Source organism: Papaver somniferum, unplaced genomic scaffold (genome assembly GCF_003573695.1).
Source record: "Papaver somniferum cultivar HN1 unplaced genomic scaffold, ASM357369v1 unplaced-scaffold_33, whole genome shotgun sequence".
NCBI lineage: Eukaryota > Viridiplantae > Streptophyta > Magnoliopsida > Ranunculales > Papaveraceae > Papaver > Papaver somniferum.
In genome coordinates this window covers 2,700,492-2,721,168 of record NW_020644373.1, presented here as the reverse complement: position 1 = coordinate 2,721,168, position 20,677 = coordinate 2,700,492, and the positions used below count along the sequence as shown (strand labels likewise).

The following is a 20,677-nucleotide window of genomic DNA, read 5'->3' as shown; positions in this document are numbered from 1 at the left end:
CCCAAGTTTGATGACTATGACATCCTTTTATGTTTTGGTTTCTATTGTCCTTGTTCAAATATTAGATTTTCAATACGTTTGAAATTTCGTATAGCTTATTGAGTAATTGATTACTAGAATCCGAAATATCATTTTTGTGGAATTCGTCTTATTGTAAGCAGGTGTAGGTGGATTTAGTAGAAGCTGCAGTTTGGCAGCCGTCGCCATTGCTTGTTCATGGTTGTGGATTTCGAGTAGATATGTTCTCATTTTGTATTTTTTTAATACCTTGATGTATTTTTATATCAATGTGATGGGTTTCTTCCTTATTTTTATTTCCCACCAGAGATTGTTCCCTTTGATCAACTGATTACGCTTCAGCCTGGAACAAAAGGCGCCATTACCTGTTGGAATCGTTGGATAAAGGATGCTTTTGGGGGAGGAAAGAAAGAAGGAAAAGATAGGATCAATTGATTCAATCATCAATTTTTTTCTTCTTCTAATCACAGCTCCCATGTAGGATAGGTTTGTTTACTTATACTGCTTGCTTTTCATTTTTGTGGTTAAATTTATGCCTGAAGAAGTTTTCTGGTGTTAAGACAGTTGTAAGATTCACATTGTATGCTTGCTCTTATAGGTTCTGTTATATATGCAAGTATAAAATACAAGTTTGATTTCTCCAAATATGTATGTTGAGTGAAGGTCTCACGTAAAACATGACTTTCAGATGTTTTTATATTGAATTGTTAATGTGTATATAGTTGTACACATGTTGATTCTTAATGTGTATACAATTTTACACATGTTGACTTTTTATGTGTACATTGTTGTACACCTATTAGTTAATGTGTACATAATTGTACACATGTTGATCGTTGTTGTACACATAATTGCACAAAAGCTGAATTTTAATGTGCACATAGTTGTACACCTGTATTGAGCCCTAGCATGTATCAATTTGTTTGCAATATGTGACAAATTTGTTAGGAAGGGAAACTATGATTCTTATTTCTGGTATGAATTTGGTTTAGCTAATTATTTCACAATTTTACTTGATTTATCTAGTAGTTTTCAGTGATATGCATGTAGTTGTATTTATGTTATTAATATGAGATATTTGTTCACCCAGGAATGTTAGAGCCTTGTTTTTATGTTTGTTTTTTACTTATATGATTATATGCTGTGAACCTTTTGATGTGGATGGGGATCAAATGATTGTGTAGGCATTAAATCATTAGTAGAATATATGTCTCAAATTTTCAACCTTTTTCTTTCTTTCAATTGTAGGGGGAATGAAGGTCATATATGATAAAGAAGGGTCCTCGCTGCATGCTGCTACGCTCGCAACCCTAAATGTTGTAACACGGTGAAAGGTATATGGTCTAATTGTATACTTGGTTCCCTTTTTTTGGTTCACTTTTTCATGCCCACCTTAATGTTGGTCTCAACTGATACAGGATTTTGTGCATTAGGATATTAGCCGAAAAATTAGGTATTATACATGTTTTGTAGGGGTGCACATATTGGTGCACCAGTGGAATTCCCTAGAAAAAGTAGGATTGTGCATGGTTATGAATGATAGTTTTTATGCATGCTTTTCAGTGATATACATATTGGTGCACCTGTGTATTTTCCATAAAAAAAATAGGTTTATGGGTGGTTACAATTGATCGTTTGTGCATGTTTGGAAGGGGGTGTACATATTAGTGCACCTGTGTATTTTCCATGAAAAAGTAAGTTTCCCATGTTTTACAGTGGTGTACAGGTTTGTGTGTGGTTGTGAATGATCGGCTTTATGCATGGTATGAAAGTTATAGTTCTTTTTCTTTTGCTGATTTTATATTTTTCTTTGTTTTTCTTTTGTGGAAGATTTATTGAACTCTAGAATGTTTCAATTTGATTTGCATCATATGACCGATTTTTCATGAAGGGAAACTTTGGTCCGTGTTTGCTGATATGAATTCGTTTTAGCTATTTCACAGTTTTGCTTCAAATTCCTAGTAGTTTACAAGTATAAGAATGTAGTAGTGTTTATGTTGTTACTATTGGTGCTTAAGGTACAAGATTCTAGTTGTGTGTGTACAAACTGGTGCAAAGTTTGTGCAGTTAGGCCTAAATGAATTGTGTCTCTTTAAGTTAATAATCGCCTAAGTTTTCATTTTGATCGTTTACTTTGGTTTGTTTTTTATGTGGTTGGTGAAAGGTTATGACTTCTTTTTCAAGTTGTGGTTTCTTAATTTTATTGTTTTGTTCAGGATGAAGGTTAACTGCTAAACCATCCTATGCAAATCCGACCGTTATTCAGCAAGATAGCTTGGCGTGGTTGATATTTGTGTCATTCTGTGCAGATTAGAGTGGTAGTGTCGATATCATGAATGTTGGATTTTTTGTATTTTTGATGATGTGTATATAGTTTTACACTAGTGTGAATTAAAAAGTGAAAATTATATAGTCACATGGGTATTCTTTTTATAGATCTCGAAAAGTGCTTTTCGAATATATAAAGTTTTTGAATTTTGGACGAGCGGTTTGAAAGATATATTGTTTTATAATTATTTATATATTATTTAAAATTGTTGACGTCATCATGAGTCATTTTTGGACTAAAATGCAAGTATTTGGATTAAATTGTAAATACAAGGGTTATTAGTGTACTTTCCATATATTTGGACTAATTTGTACCTAGTTAACTCGGACTGGACTAAACTGTACGTTTGGAATGGTTTTTGAACTAAGCCGTATTTTTCCCTTACACAACACTTCGCGGTTTATGAGAAACCGAGATATTTCTTCGATATTAATTTTAAAAAAATAGGATATATCAATTAAATATCCTTAGTTTTGATATCCAACAAATATACCCTTATACAACAATAAATATATCCCTATCATTTAAAAACCTTATCTATTAAAAAATAGATTACTTTTTTTTAACCAAAAATAATTTTATTAAGTTATTACCAAAAGGTACAAAAGAGTAATAGAGCCAGATATAGACAACAAGTCCGAGGCCCAACCAAAAGGAAAGAAACAAAAGCCATTAATGGATAACAAATCGCAGGCCCAATAAAGAAAAGGGAAAAGTAGACTACATGTCTCAAGTAGAAGTAAAAGGTATGCCTTCACTCAAATCTGTAGTAGATAGTATCTGGCCATTCCATTCTATGCATGTTAAGAGGTCTTTCTGAAAACTTCATCACCTGTCCTTTTAGATAGATGAACACCTTTTTTAGCAAAAAAATCTGCAGAGAAGTTAACTTCTCTGTGAACATGATTAAAGTGTATATATTTTAGTCTTATGCTGACAAATTTCCATTTGTTCCCGACAAACCAAGGTAGCTTCTTCTTCATGAAAGCAGAAAAGGCAGCGGTGGAGTCAGAATTTATAGTAATTTTCTCCTTGTGATTTTTCACAGCCCATTTCACAGCACACAAAGTCCCCATAATCTCTGCAATGAAGTTTGTAGATATACCAAGATCACCACTTTCAGCTGATATGAAACTTCCTATATTATCCCTGACAATAAAACCATACCCAACATTTATAGGGTTCCCTCTTGATGCTTCACCACAACAAAACAAGAAATTATCTGGCTAAGGAAGAAAGAATGAACATTTTATAGCCTTTGCAGATTTCACTTTCCTATAACCTATATCAAAATGTTTAAGAATTTGGAGATCATATGCTATGTTATTCATAAATCCTTTAAGTCTACTTTCACATTCATGAACCATTCTAGCAATCTTAATTTTAGCTTTATCACTGTCACGCAAAGTATTGTCAAAGAAAATCCTATTCCTGGTGAATCATATGTCTACCATGATGTTAACAGCTGTTATATACCACAATTCATGTATAACTGAACTCTTATTCTTGCATATATTAATAACTTCATCAAAAGATTTTGGATTTTTGAAAGCAAAAATGCTACCTATCCAGCTCCATAATATTTGGCCATAGTTACAGTCCCACAAAATATGATTCATGTTATCCTGGTTTTTGTGACAAATAAAGCATCTGGAAGCAAGAATCATACCTCTCTTTGTAGTGTTTTCATCAGTATTTCCAGCTCCCCTTGTAATTTTCCAAATGTTACTTGCAGTAGAAGGATGTACACAAGAGTTCCAAATCTTCTTATACCACTTCAGTTTAGGCTGTTTTTTTCTAATAAAATTGAGAGCACTGGATACAGAGAATTCACCATCTTGAGGAGCAACCCACACTAATTTATTAGTTGTAGCAGTAAGAGTAGAGAGATCTTCAGTTGAAAAGAAAACAAGCATATCTTCAGGTATAATACAGGTATTATTGGCAATCAAATTCTTAACCTTCATATTGATATTCTGTTGTATATACTTACTCATTCCTAGAGAAATATTTATTAATGCCTGCATCCAGAATCCATGAATCATTCTAGACAAAGATATTCTCACCAATCCCAACTAACCATCTTGTATTTTCCTCAAATTCCTGAAGAATCCATTTAATACCAGGCCAGACAGAGGATTGTTTATAATATGAAATCCAAATACCATTTTTTATCTTTATATTTGGCCAAGAAAATTTTTGCCCAGTCTTCATTGGATTTAAGAATTCTCCACAGCAGTTTCATCAATAAACTTTATTAATATCCTCAAACTTTCTAATACCCAAACCACCTTCCTCCAATGGTGCACAAACCTTATCCCAAGCAATAGTGATATATTTCTTTTCTTCAGCGTTCCCACTCCATAAAAAATTCCTCGGGATTCTTTCACAAGCAGCAATAATTTTTTTATGCCACTTATATATGGACATGTTATATATGGGGATACTACTTAAGACAAATTTAATAAGAGTTAATCTGGCTTGAAAATTTAAGAGTTTACCAATCCAAGTAACCAATCTCTGTTGAAACATCTCCACAAAGGACCAAAAATGTTCAGTTTTAACTTTCCCTTGAACTAGAATCACGCCCAAATGCTTATCAGGAAAAACATACAATTTCATATTCATATATTCTGCAATCTGAGTTTGTCTGGCATTAGAAGTCCCATCAATAAAACTTTTACTCTTGGCAACACTTACTAGTCGACCTGAAGCTCTTTGATATTCTACTAGTAGATGTTTAAGATGAACCAATGATTGTTTACATCCATTGCAGAAGATAAAAATATCATCAGCAAAAAATAAGTGGGATGGGTAAATACCTTTCCTGATGACCATGGGATGTATTTTCCTCTCTTGAATGAGTTGAGACAAATTCCTACTTAGTGTATCAGCAGCCAAAACATAAAGAATTGGAGATAAGGGATCTCCATGTTTCACCCCTCTTACAACACCAAAAAACCCAATAGGTCCACCATTCAACATTATATAATTTTTTTTTGTTTTTAGTAAAGTCATAATCCAGTTTGAAAACTTCTCTGAGAAACCATATTTCTTCAAAACTGTTACTAAAAATTCCCAGCTTATAGTGCCATAAGCTTGAGATATATCAAGTTTTAAACCCACATTTCCCCCTCTTCTTTTGATATTCATTTCATTAACTAGTTCTGAGACCAAAAAAACTTTCTCATGTATATTTCTCCCTTTGATGAAGGCACACTGCTGTGGAGAAACAAGTTTATGTAATAAGCTGCTAAATCTTATAGTAAGAATCTTTGTAAATATCTTGAATCAGAAATTGCTTAATCCAATGGGTCTGAACTGAGTTGCTTTTTTTGCACCTTGAACTTTTGGTAAAAGAATAAGAAAATTAGAGTTTAACCAAAAGGGATCAATTGATAACTCCAGCAATATTGAATAGCATTCGCAAGATCCTCTTTGATAATATTTCAAGCTTCTCTATAAAAAATACCTGTGAAACCATATGGTCCAGGTGCACCATCTTGATTTAGATTAAAAACGTCTTCTTTTATTTCATCTTGAGTAGGAATCTATTCAAGAATATTATTTTCTTCCGTGCTGACAATATTTTGAATTGTTGTTAATATAATATCAGAGATAAGTACTCGTTCTGTTGCAATTTTTTTCTTCTGAAATATGGTTAAGAAGTATACTTGAATATCTTGTTGATTTGTAACAATAGATCCAGATCCATCTTCAAGTTCTGAAATAGAATTTTTGCCTGTATGAGCTTAATAGAAGTATGAAAGAATTCAGTATTTGTATCACCAAACTTGATCCAGTTTATTCTTGCTTTTTGGCTCAGCATAGTATGATAATTTTGTGATGCCAAATCCCTGATACCTCTAGCAGTAACATAGTTATTCAATAATTCTACATTAGTTGGATCAGCATCAGATAGAGAATGTTGGTTTCAGTAACCTTGTCTTCAGCCTGTTTCAATTTGACATGAACATTTCCAAAAATTTCCCAATTCCATTTTTTTTAAATTGTCTTCGATCTATTCAATTTTTTCATAAACATAAAAATAGGATTCCCAATAATATGTTCATTCCAAGAATCAGTAACTACTCTCAAAAAATCAGGGTATGTAATTCACATCTTCTGAAATCTATAGGGAGAACTTATTGTCTCAAGAACATATGAAGTAGTTCTAATGAGACAACTGTGATCAGAGATCTCCCTTGAAGTAACATGATATTTCCATCCATTGTAGTTATTTAGCCATTGTTGATTGAAAAGGACTCTATCAAGATTACAGAGAATTCTTTTTCTTCCACATCTCCCGTTTGACCAAGAGAATTGCAAACCACTCTTAGGATCTTGAAAAAGGCCACATTGATCAATCCACTCATTAAATCATTAAAAGCTGCATTCATTGGACTTCTTCCACCTTTCTTTTGATTTATAGAAGTAATTGTATTAAAGTCTCCAATAACAAACCAAGGTTTATTTAGATTACTAATGTTGATCAAATCAGCCCATAAGTCTCTTCTATTTACTATAAGTGCATCTGCATGAATACCAGTGACCAAAACACTCCCAACCTCAATGGTAATACATTGTCTGGAAGAAAATACAACTGAAGGAGAAGAAATGAAACAATTACAAAAAAGCTAGATATTTGTTTTCTTACTATCACAATATCACAAGTATTGTGAATTATTTTATGGTGCATTCCAGGAAGTTTTATTCTATTTTTTGAATTAAAATGAATATTAGGTTATGCTATCCAAACTAAAGATGGATTTATTTGCTTAACTAAAGAAATTAATTTGTCTTTGGCCTTATCTCTCTTAAGGCCTTTGACATTCCAATAAATCATTCTCATTGAGAAGTATTCTGGGGAGAAATCCTCTTATTATACATAACTTTCTGAATTTCTTTACTTGCTTTCCTAATAATCCTAGTAACATGTGCTGGTTTAGTAGGCTTTGCTGGAGCCTTTTTCTTTTCAGCAATAATCTTCTTTGTAACCATTCTAGGACTAGAAGGTTCATTTCTTAAAATAATAACAGGAGAAGAAATTGTACTACTATGATTGTAACCATTCTAGGACTAGCAGGTTCATTTCTTAAAATAATAACAGGAGAAGAAATTGTACTACTATGAAGTAAATCTGAAGTACTAACCTCTTTAATTTCACCATCTTCAGAACCAGAATCACTAGAATCATCGGTAATAACAGGATGATCAATTTGAGATGAAGTAATTGTTACTTGAGAGGGAATGTCAGCACATTGAATCTCTTTTACTGTCCCACTTGATTCTCCAACTTCCTTGTGAGAGTCCATTGCAGGAAGATGAGGGAATTCTTCAATAGAGTGTAATCCATTGTTAAATTCAGAAGTATTATCTTGCAAAAGATGAAATCTCCCTGAAGAAAAATTCTGCTGAAGTAAACTTGAAGGAAAAGAAGTATCTAATAAACCCATTTCACTGTTAATTTCATGAGGTGAATTATTACCACAAATGTCAAAACCAATTTTTGGAGCTTGTACTTTTTTTGGCTTCCATTGTTTTTAGGTTTAGATACAAAACCATCATTATAAGGAGCTTGAGGATTCACCTTTCTTTTTGCTCTACATTCAGTTACAAAATGACCTAAAGATTTGCAGTGACTACAAAATGTAGGTTTATTTGGTATTTGAATAGATTGTTCAAATTTCCCATATTTTGAGTTAACCCAAATTGTACTTGGAATGGTCTTAGAAACATCAATTTCTACCAGAACACAAGCATAATAATCCACAACTCTTTTCAGAGTAATTTAATCCACTTTAATAGGTCTTCCTAGTGTTTTACCCATTTGCATAAGAATATTTTCCTTCCAGTATTCAGTACTCAATCCAGGAAAAATTACCCAAACAAAAGCAGAAGTAGTTTTTTGAGATGCTGGATTAAAATTTGGTTCCCAAACTCTAAGACTTGAATTTTGTAATTCAATTTTCCAAATGCCTTTCCAGATATAGGTCATGTCTTCTATATTATCAAGTTTAATTATAAAGAAACCTTTACCTAGAGGGATAAATTGAACATTACCTTTGAGTTGCCATTATTTTCTTAATGATTCAGATATAGTTTTCATCTTCAGTTTGACTAAATCCAATCTTCCAATTAAACTAAACTTCCATTTATCTAACATTCATCAATAATTTCATCAGGGATAAACAGAGAAGGATAACCACTTCCATCTTCACAAGTTTGTGGAATATCCATATTTGGAACTGTTTGTGGGTGAAAAGTGAGAAGGAGGAACTAGCCCTAATCACAGGAAGTACTCCCAAGGAGAAAGTAGATAGGTTCAAGTAATGGGGAATTAATGATGATCTTAAGAAGTGTACCATCTTTTCCTTTTATAATGGCCCTCTTATGGATAAACACCCATGAGATTACCATATTACTAAACTGCCATTTCCCTCTCCTTAAGTTAATACCAAACTCTAAAGGACCTTTCTCTTTAATCCAAAGCCCAACTTCCTTAGTGTGTTCTTGTGGACTAGAGCTTCCCATCTTAATAGGTTAGGCCTAGTCCCCAAGTCCCTTTATTCCCAAAAAAGGGGAACTTGATAGGTTAAGAGGAGGCTATTCGTATGATTAATCATTTTCATGTATCAACAGGAACCCTAAAATAAGATTTCCCAGAATCGGAACTAGCTTCAGAATTTTCTACCAAATGATTTTCTAACATTTCAGACATGAATTAGGAGTTAATAAACAAATCCACCATAATAATTGACACCAATCATCAAGAGTAAATGATTAGTACCAGATTTTGTGAGTAAAAAATAGATTAACTCAATACCCTCACTTATAATATTATTTTTCATTTAAAAACCTTATCCCTAAACAAATTTCTTTCTCTATTACTTCACAGTCACCACCGCCATCACTAGCATCGCCGCCACCACCACTCCACCACGACCACCACCACCACCACCATTGTCGATGTTGTCAAAGCTGCTGCCCCCGCCATCAAAACTCGGAACAAATAACTAGAAAATATTTCAGTTCAGTTGTGTCATCAGTGGAAGTTGACCCAAAAATTCAGCACTCAGGAACAACGTTTCTAGATTATAGTGTCAACAACCAAAGTTGATCCCTTTAAGTGGGATCAACAATGAAAGTTGATCCACAAAAATTGGGATCAACAGTTGGAGTTGACACCATTTATGTGAGTTTGTTTCCTGTAAAAACCAATAAACCTGGAACCTGCAAACTGACATATCATTAAGAAACACAAGAATAACATTCATAAAAAATAATCAGAATGTATGTTATTACAAACATAACAAGTACAAACTAAAAAGAATAAAAAAGAAAGAAAGATCCAACTAGTATGAAACCTAAAAAAGATGCAAAAAAAGTTGTAGTGAATCAACTTCAACACAATACGCCCTTTCATGCTAGAGCAGTGAATCAAAAATCTCTGCAATAACCGTCTTTAGCCTGCAACAACCAAAGTTTGACAAAAAAAAATGACATATACGAATGAGTGAACTTGGCGTGAGTCAAACATGCATCATCTTGTGTGGAGTCAGTCATGCTACAATTGCACCACAAATTCAACATTTGAAGAACTTTACAACTATAAAATCCAACACCACCACCAATACTATTAGTCGAACAACAATACACAAACACAAACCAGCAAGAAATTAAACTATTTTTTTTAATAAACATGATTTAAACTACATGCATGACTATTCTAGTCCAAGGAAAATCTGTCAACAGTAGGAGTCAGTAGTTGCTCCCACAAAAACTGAGGTCCATAGATTTTTCGAATATGAAACAAAACATCAACGAAAAAACATCAAAATGATCCACGAACAACCTAAAAATACAAAAATCTGAAAAGACGAGGGTACCCAAATAATAAGTCCTTTTCCGAAAGTGATTTTCTAAGGACTGAGTCGACACGATACAACTAATCGGTTCACACTCCGTGAGATCATCTATGGATACAAGATCGAGACAATACAGCAACAAAGTATGTTTACTTGATAATAGGTTCAGGCTTAACCAAACTCTAGGGATTGTCTATCAAGTAAAATAGGAATTAACGTTTGTGCGATTTACTTTAAATTATAATAAACACAATTATAATTGCAGAAAACAAAAGTAAATGACACAGCAAGATTTTTTTAACGAGGAAACTACAAATGCAGAAAAACCCCGGAACCTAGTACAGAATTGAATACTCTCATAATTAAGGCGCTATACAAAAATAAAACCAACTTCGTATAGTTGAGACCAAGCAACTAAACATATAGTTAAACTAGTTCCCTCAGTATCCCTGCGCTTCCAACTTGTAAATAAGTTACGCACTTGGAACAATTCTTTTGGTTCGTATTCCAAACAGTAAAGGAACAACAAATCTGTTCGGTAACAACTCTTTTCAAACAACGTGATATGAGTTTTACAAAGGCTCTTCCGTGTAACCAATAAACTCCTTTGTCGGGTCCTTAGATCAATCTCTCAACAACTACCGAAGTAATTGTTAGACTATGCAATCAGTATTATTAATCACAAAGAAGTGTATTGATGCCGATCTACTCAACTAATCAATCCAATCTATCACAAAGATAAACAGATTATAGTTGGATCCCTTTCTAGCCGAAACAAGTATTGTGCACACCAAAGATTATGAACCCAAAAAGTATTCTTGTCTTCAAATCTTCTTTAATCTTCAATCAACACCTGCACACAATCAACTTGAATCTCTTGTGATCAATCACACACAGAACGGAGTCTGTTAACGTTGGATTATAACAAGACGTCTTTAGATCTACAAACAGTCTAAAGATCCCTGTCGAAACTTCGATCTAGTTTGAGTGAAACTTATATCAGAAGGGAAGATTCTCAAGCATAAACAAACTAGGTGAAATCAAAGTTCAACAACCGCTAGTGAAAAAGCGGGGGTCTAACAACACTACCCAATATTTCGCTTAGCAATTTGTATGGACAAACTAGAATATACTTTTAAGAGAATCAACAAGACTCAATCAATTAAAAGTACATCAATGAGTTTATATCTCTCTCTTGATTTGATTAACTCAAGCAAGACTGCGAGTTCTAATCAAATACAAGGAATAACTTGGATGGTACCAAAGACCAATATCCAAGGATCAACAATATCAATCAACAACCAAAGGTCGTATTTCCAATTGATTGATTCAAACGCACAACCTGTATTATTTCAATTAGAAAGATAAAACAATATAATGCGGAAATTGAAATAAGACAGACACCAGAAATTTTGTTAACGAGGAAACCGCAAATGCAGAAAAACCCCGGGACCTAGACCAGATTGAACACACACTGTATTAAGCCGCTACAGATACTAGCCTACTCCAACTAACTTCGGATTGGACTGTATTTGAACTCCAATCAATCTCCTACTGATCAAAGGTACATTTATGCTCCTACGCCTCTGATCCCAGCAGGATACTGCGCACTTGATTCCCTTAGATGATCTCACCCACAACTAAGAGTTGCTACGATCCAAAATCGCAGGCTTTGACAATAAACAAATCTGTCTCACACATACAAGTCTATCAAAGGATCAATCTGTCTCCCACAGATAAACCCTAAAGGTTTTGTTCCGTCTTTTGATAATAATCAAGGTGAACAGGAACCAATAAATAATCCGGTCTTATATTCCCGAAGAACAACCTAGATTAATCAATCACCTCACAACAATCTTAATCGTATGGTAGCGAAACAAGATGTTGTGGAATCACAAACGATGAGACGAAGTGTTTGTGATTACTTTTTATATCTTTCCTATCGGAGATATCAATCTCAAGACAATCAATCTGATTGTACTCGTACGATAGAAGATGCAAGATCATATCACACAACTACGATAAAAGTAGTATCGGTCTGGCTTCACAATCCCAATCGAATCTTTAAGTTGTGTAACCCGGTTTGAGAAAAGAAAACCAGAGGTTAAAGGAGAATCGACTCTAGCACGCAAACTAGTATCACACGTAAGGTGTGGGGATTAGTTTTGCAGAGTTGCTAGATGTCCCCTTATATAGTCTTTCAAATCAGGGTTTTGCCTTGGTCACAAAGCAAACAATATCCAACGTCAGATGAAAACCTGATTTAGATTCAAGCTAATATTTCTCAACCGTTAGATCGAAAACTTAGCTTGTTATACACACTTGACAATGCATGTTTCTAGGTACCCAAACGTATGCACTTATTGGCTCAATAATAGTCAACCAAAAGGTTAGCCATATGAGCATCTCATATCAACCATGTTCTTCTTCACCATAACTAGTTCAAATGACTCAAATGAACTAGTTAGAGAGTTTTTCAATTGCAAAGAAATCTTATGTACTACACAAGACACAATTGAAGCAAAGATGATTTGATTCACTCGAATCGGTTCATGAACTTTATAGCCACGGTTTGCATACTGCAATCCTTAGTCTTTATAAGTTTAAGTTCAGAAATCATCTTCAGATATATAACCTTTCTCAAGTTCACAGACTAGGTTCGCGGACTTGAGCAACCGGGAAGAGTTTACAAACTCCAGCAAAAACATCTCGGCAAAGACCATCCGCCGGTTCGCGGACTGGGTTCACGACTAGTCTAGTTTGTTAACTCCAGCAGAATTTCTCAGGATGAGAAGTTCGGAAGTTCGCGGACTAGGCTCACGCCATTTTCCGGTTTCTCTTGATCAACAAAGTTCGCAAAATTTGGTTCAAGGAATAGGACTTATACATAAATGTGTTTCTACAACAATGTTTATGTCCACCATTGGTTATGTAATCTAAACTCTCATTTCAATTATTGAAACATTCTTAGAGGACGTTATACAGTTGTTACACCATTTCTCTTCAAAGCAATTTTCAAAGTGATTGAAACATATCATGACTTTCGTCACTAGGTAAAGATAAACTTGATCGAAGCGAAACGCTTACCAACACATATTTCGAGATATAGATAGGCGAGGTATACTCGGCTCGAAATACCAAATGTGTATAATCCAAGTCTATATATATAGCATACGACTTCTTGTCTCAAAGAGTAGGAGATAGAGTAGATAGACTTTTGAGTGATAGATAAGTTCAAGTCTTCACATACCTTTTTGTCGAGAAGTTCCACCGGTTCCTGAGTAGTTCTTCTTCTTGTATGATGAATCTCCATGAAGTCCATGAGCTCAATTACACTTTATATCCTAGTCCGAGACTTAGCTATAATAGACTAGAAATCAAGACTTATAGTTTTGATCACTAACATTGACAAACATTCTTGAGATAGCAACGCATGCGAGGTCGACCGTGCAATGCTCTAACAGTTATTCAATCAAATCAATCGAAAACTAATAATAAACTGCAATTATTTAGTTTCCCACCAATGGTACTAATAGATCTTGTCAATCCCAAAAAAGTCTTTAAACTGAGCGGTCGTAAGAGATTTCACCTAATTAGGGTACTTTCCTCTCCGATAGGCGGCTCCACCAACAACAACACAACTGAGGTAGTTTTGCTGGCTATGAGGATTAGCTTGCTAGAAATGAAAACTTCAATATTTATAGACAAGGAAGTTTGGATACCAAGGAATTTCCGAAACCGAATATTCTCAAAGATATGCAATAAACACAAAATCGGTTTTCATAATTCCTGGAAATGCACTGTCCAAATATTGACCGAAATCCCAATAGAAAAATCTATAATCAGTAAATGCATATTACTAATTATTATTTTCTAAAGATATGCATTTAATTGCTGGAAATTAAATAGCACATAAAAACTACGAAACCTTAATTAAAATATTCTCAATTTATTTCGATCCTGGGATTCTCCTTTAGCTATTAAGGAATATCTTTGAATAATTAATGATAAGAGTTATTGCACATGTTCAAAGTATGTCGACATTTTTACTTTGCAAGTCATTTTTCATACTTACAATCTTGGAAACAACTTTCCACACTTCCAAACAAGTTTAGAATTGGTTCGTCTGAATTCCAAGAACTATGTGATTGATTATCCTATCAAATCACCAATTATGGGTTTCACGGTTCTACCAAAACAAGTTCGGTTCTACCTCCATGTGAGTACTGTGCATAGTCACGCTAGTTACCAAAATTCGGTTGACTAGGTAATAGGATCGGTTCCCCACCACTTATGGTAACTACCTGTATTCGGTTGCACACGTCCATAGGATTGGTTCCCCCAATACTAAAAACTTGTTGCGCATGTTCATAGGATCGGTTCCACCATATATTAAAAACGTGTTGTACCTCTTACAAGGATCGATTCCCTTTTGTAAATTTGTTGCACCTCTTACTAGGATCGGTTCCCCAATGACTAGATAAAAGTTGCTATTTACAAGGCATCGATCATACCATCTTGAGTGATTACTTAAGATCGGTTTCACTAATAAAAGTCATACCAATACATAAGTCAGGCCTTGTGAATAGTTTTACCAAGATACATAAATAAGTTTATGAGCGGTTATACTAAACACACATATTGGTAATTCAAAATAGATTTGCAATGAATAACAATACCAATAAGCCTAACGATTTCCCTTTCGATTTACAAAACGAGTTTATGAACTTACTTCCTTTAAAAAAATGTGAAATATTGTTTCCTAAGATGAAATCTTCACTCATACCCATACATAATCACAATAACATTCATATAATCATGTCGATGTCTTACATACAAAGTTTAATGGTTAAGCAATAAACCTCGTATTGTATTCCTTGATACTATGTCTAACTAGAGTATCATACACAACTTCAAAGTTATGTTTTCAATATGCACGACTTGGAAGATACGTTAAGGAATGAAATAGTTCAAGTCAAATATTACTAACCTCAACAGGAAGGATGATGTTGTCGTTGTATCCCCATACTTCTTCACATTCTTCAAGTCTTCATGTAATACTTGTAAGTCTTATATCCTAACACCCTCAAGCTAACCTATACGAAGTTGACTCTAGTATATAATCAAGCGACCCTTTAAATGAGTTTTGATTCACTAAAATATGAAAACCAAACTTGACATACCAGCGCTTGGTGGGTTCAACCGAGCTATGCTCTAACAATCTCCCCCTTTGTCAATTTTAGTGATAAAACTATTACATCATATGGATAAACAAATTATAAAAATTCATTATACACATACGCTTGATTCCAAGTTCAACAGCTCAAAACATGCATTAAATTCAATCCTTAAATGTCGCTGCTGACATTATAATAACAAAGCTAATACTTCCCCTAAATGTAAGATAGGTAGATTTTCAATCCGCACGTCTTTGTTATTTTCATGTAGTTCCTCGTAACTACATATCATATGGTATGTGACTCCCCCTTAGTCTATGCTTTTACTCTTTCCGTTAGAATAAACGTTTTAGCACAAATGTCCTTTCCCTTAGTGATACCAACTCACAACAAGTCAATATCACTTGTTTACTCCATATATTTCTCCCCCTTTTTGTCACAAAATGACAAAGAAACGAAAAAATAAAGGACAAACCGAAAGGATCTTACAAATCTCACAAAGAGAATTTGCAAACCTATAAGAGTTGAGCACGAGGGTTTTACACACCATTTTAGATAACTAATATCAAAACCGAAACTACAAGTAATTTGGTTTTAACATGTTATCTAGGAAACAATTTCCCGAAGCAATTTTCCCTAATAGTTTAGCATATCAAAAATCGACTAAGCACCTTAGTTCTTTTGCTAAACCGATTGTACAAATACAATCGCTTGTTCGATATGACCAAAATAAAGATCAGAATTAATTTTATTTTTCTCATCAGGCTCTAATTATTCTCAAAAATAACTTAGACCTTTCACTTTTAAACAAGACAAATGCTAGGTTAGTTAACTAGTAATTCTTGTTAAGGCATTCGGTTAGACTTGAATAACCGAAACCTTCACATCTGATAAGTCTAACTAAGATCCGAAAAACTTATTTTCTCACTTGGACTAACAAATGATACCGAAACACTTTTGTTAAGACATAAACAATCCATACAAACCAAATAAATCAAGTTGCATAATCATTTATCTTAACCGAAAGAAATTGAAACAAACATAGACATTATAGCACCGCAATTGCACCAAAATTTTGTAAGCCTAAACAATTGATTCCAAACAATAACGAAAGATAACAATAGTTTTTCTTAACCGGAAACAATTGAATCACAATCAAACATCCATACACAAATAATGGAATCAACATCAATTGTACCGAAATTTTGTTAAGCAAAAGCAATAAGGATATGAAATAAAATCATGCTTTTCTTAAACAGGAAAACAATTAACTAACAAGATTGTTACCTCAAATTCCGCATCCTCTTCTCCCCTTAAGATATGTCATTAAGCGCAAGTTCACTTAGAACTCCCCCCCATTAAAGTTGTCATCCTCCCGCCCAAATAAAAGAACAACAACAAAGAGCAAACTTTACCAGAGAAAGGTTGAAAACCGGTTTTAACTATGCGATGCAAAAGTTGAAATCTCGAAACACATATGCTTTTATGCTAAACCAAAAGATTCAACATATTGTGACTTTTTCACATATTGTTTCTACAGGAACCCCTCATGATCCCTTGATCAAGCCTACCAACATGGGATAGAACTTAATCCCGCTAAATCAAAAAGTCACTCAAACCATAAGGGTTCACAAATTATGAGATCGAATATCAAGGTGATAAAACCAAAATCAAACATCCCATAAACATACATAACAATAAAATAAAGCGTTCAAGCATATGCTATGTAACCATAAACTATCACAAGAAAAATTATAAACCTTTTATTCATAATAAGATAGTTTTATTCATAATAGACCTTATACAATTATTGAAGGAAATCAAACATTGATGTTTATTTTCTCATTCTAATATCAATTCTTGTGAAGATTGCTTTCAAAAAATGGATTCAAATTCTTCTGAGCACTTCCTTTGTTATAAAAATTGTCCATCTCAAACACTTGAGAATGAAGATTAGCTAGTATTTCTTTTGAATCCTTTATCATTAGCTCATGATATCTAATGCAACCTTTAACAATAAGAATCTTCTTTCTTAGAGAATCTTGAGAATTATCATGAAGAGGAACATCATGAATTTCAGTCATAGCTGACGCACAGAGTGCTAAATCACCAAGAGATGACTTTTCCTTTACCGATTTCTCCATTGAAACAAAATAGTCTTCTTTCGGACAAGAAGAAGATATATAAGATGAGAGAAAATCAAGGGATAATGTGGTTTATGAAAACCAAATATATTTTTCCCAAAAATAAAAGATATCTAATATTTTTCATTAAACAACCTTCCCAGATTTATGCTTCCTCACAATCAGAATTTTGGCCAACATGTGAGGATGCATACTTCAACACAATCAGTGTGTTGAGGTGAGAATTTTTCTCACCATAGGTAATCAAGACATCCTTAGGACGACTTATAAACACAATAGATTGTGTTTCCTTTTATTCTTTCTTTATTTTGTAATTGCAAGAGTTTGCAATTTCCTTTTGAGATCTCATAAACTTACTAGACTTCAATATCTCTATCCCCTTGTGAAGTGCCTTGATAAATCTATTTCCACGAAAGACTACAGTGCGGTTATTTCTTCCACATGAAGAACTTATTATATTATCAGAAGTTTCTGATTCTTTTGGTTTTTTACCCAATTTTTCTTGTTCAGATTTTACCTTACAAGTTTTATCTGATAGGAATTTCAAAAGGTTTTCAAGTACCAGGCTTAACCTTTTATTTTCCTTAATTTCCAACTCAAGTTTTTCTAGGAGTTGATTAGACTCACAGGATTCACTGTTAGAGTTATCAAGAAGTGCATTGCAATTAGATATTTCTTCATTGGATTCTTTCTCCGGAATATCATCAAGAGTGGAAACATACGCCTTATTGCACTTCTGAGTTCTTCTGCTGGGACAATGTTTTTCCATATGTTCGAATCTACGGCACTTGAAGCATTGCACTTCATCATTACCCTTTTTGTGGAAAAACGATAATGTATCAGGATCATTTTTATCTTTAGATAATATGTCTTTAATTTGTTGCGCTAGAAGCACAATTATTGAGTCAAGCTCTTTTTAAACACGTACCTTTTCCTCCTGGCAACGATTCTCAGTTTGATTCTTCAGCAGAAATTCTCTATCAAAGATCTTTAACTTTCCTACAAGAGAGATTTGAGAAAGTATATACAGATCATTTGCTTCTATTATGGCATGTTTCTTAGACTCGTATCTGGATGGTAACGACCTGAGAATTTCGCATAGTATTTCCTTTTCATGTATAGCCTTTCCAAGAAACAAAGATGCATTAATAATCTCCGAAAGTTTAGAGTTAAACTCCTCGAAAGTATCGTTATCATCCATTTTGAGGTATTCCCATTCAGATGAAAGGGAAAGAAGTCTAGCTTCTTTTTCAGAATCATCTCCCTCGAATACACTCTCAAGAATATCCCATGCTTCTTTAGAAGTTCTACAAGTCAGCACATGATGGAGAAGATCATGACTAACTGCATGTATGATGGCATTTAAACCATCAGAATTCTGCTTTGCAAGAACTCTTTCTTTATGAGTATAGAACGCTAAGCGTTTGAACTCAGTTTCCGAATAATCCATCGGTTGTTGATATCCGTCTTCGATTAATAGCCAAGTATTAAAATCTCGGGATTGAAGAAAAGATTTCATAGCAGATTTCCATAATGGGCAGTATTTCCCATTAAATCTTAGTGGTACGTTAACTGAATCACACATAAGATTCATTTTCTTATAGGTTGGATCGCACCAAACAAAGATTGTTAGGTCTTTTCGTGTTTGCCTGCTCTGATACCAAATGAAAAGACGAGGGTACCGAAATATACCTCAATCTAAAACTTTTCCACCTATAAGTCCTTTTCCGAAAGTGATTGTCTATGGACTGAGTCGAGACAATACAACTAATCGGTTCACACTCCGTGAGATCATCTATGGATACAAGATCGAGACAATACAACAACAAAGTATGTTTACTTGATAATAGGTTCAGACTTAACCAAACTCTAGGGATTGTCTATCAAGTAAAATAGGAATTAACGTTTGTGCGATTTACTTTAAATTATAATAAACACAATTATAATTGCAGAAAACAAAAGTAAATGACACAGCAAGATTTTTTTAACGAGGAAACTACAAATGCAGAAAAACCCCGGAACCTAGTACAGAATTGAATACTCTCATAATTAAGGCGCTATACAAAAATAAAACCAACTTCGTATAGTTGAGACCAAGCAACTAAACATATAGTTAAACTAGTTCCCTCAGTATCCCTGCGCTTCCAACTTGTAAATAAGTTACGCACTTGGAACAATTCTTTTGGTTCGTATTCCAAACAGTAAAGGAACAACAAATCTGTTCGGTAACAACTCTTTTCAAACAACGTGATATGAGTTTGACAAAGGCTCTTCCGTTTAACCAATAAAATCCTTTGTCGAATCCTTAGATCAATCTCTCAACAACTACCGAAGTAATTGTTAGACTATGCAATCAATACTATTAATCACAAAGAAGTGTATTGATGCCGATCTACTCAACTAATCAATCCAATCTATCACAAAGATAAACCGATTATAGTTGGATCCCTTTCCAGCCGAAACAAGTATTGTGCACACCAAATATTATGAACCTAAAAAGTCTTTTTGTCTTCAAATCTTCTTTAATCTTCAATCAGCACCTGCACACAATTAACTTGAATCTCTTGTGATCAATCACACGCATAACGGAGTCTGTTAACGTTGGATTATCACAAGACGTCTTTAGATCTACAAAAAGTCTAAAGATCCCCGTCGAAACTTCGATCTAGTTTGAGTGAATCTTATATCAGAAGAGCAGATCCTCAAGCATAAACAAACTAGGTGCAATCAAAGTTCAACAACTGTTAGTCAATCAAATCAATCGAAAACTAATAATAAACTGCAATTATCTAGTTTCCCACCAACGGTACTAATAGAGCTTCTCAATCCCAAAGAAGTCTTTAAACTGCGCGGCCGTAAGAGATTTCGTCTAATTAGGGTACTTTCCTCTCCGATAGGCGGCTCCACCAATAACAACACAACTGAGGTAGTTTTGCTGGATCTGAGGATTAGTTTGCTAGAAATGCAAACTTCAATATTTATAGACAAGGAAGTTTGGACACCAAGGAATTTCCAAAACCGAATATTCTCAAAGATATGCAATAAACACAAAATCGGTTTTCATAACTCCTGGAAATGCACTGTCCAAATATTAACCGAAATCCCAATAGAAAAATCTGTAATCAGTAAATGCACATTACT

At 34.0% G+C, this 20,677-nt stretch overlaps 1 protein-coding gene and 1 long non-coding RNA gene across 2 annotated transcripts; one reads left to right on the top strand and one right to left on the bottom strand.

Annotated features, from left to right (window-relative positions):
- The first annotated feature begins 133 nt into the window (after positions 1-133).
- LOC113341973 lies at positions 134-2,380 on the top strand. The gene is made up of 3 exons (XR_003356290.1): positions 134-504; positions 1,267-1,352; positions 2,235-2,380. It is a non-coding gene; the product is annotated as an uncharacterized LOC113341973 (long non-coding RNA).
- A 2,211-nt stretch (positions 2,381-4,591) lies between these two features.
- LOC113342010 lies at positions 4,592-5,500 on the bottom strand. The gene has a single exon (XM_026586678.1). The coding sequence runs from the start codon at positions 5,498-5,500 to the stop codon at positions 4,592-4,594; it is 909 nt and encodes a 302-aa protein (XP_026442463.1).
- Positions 5,501-20,677: the final 15,177 nt, after the last annotated feature.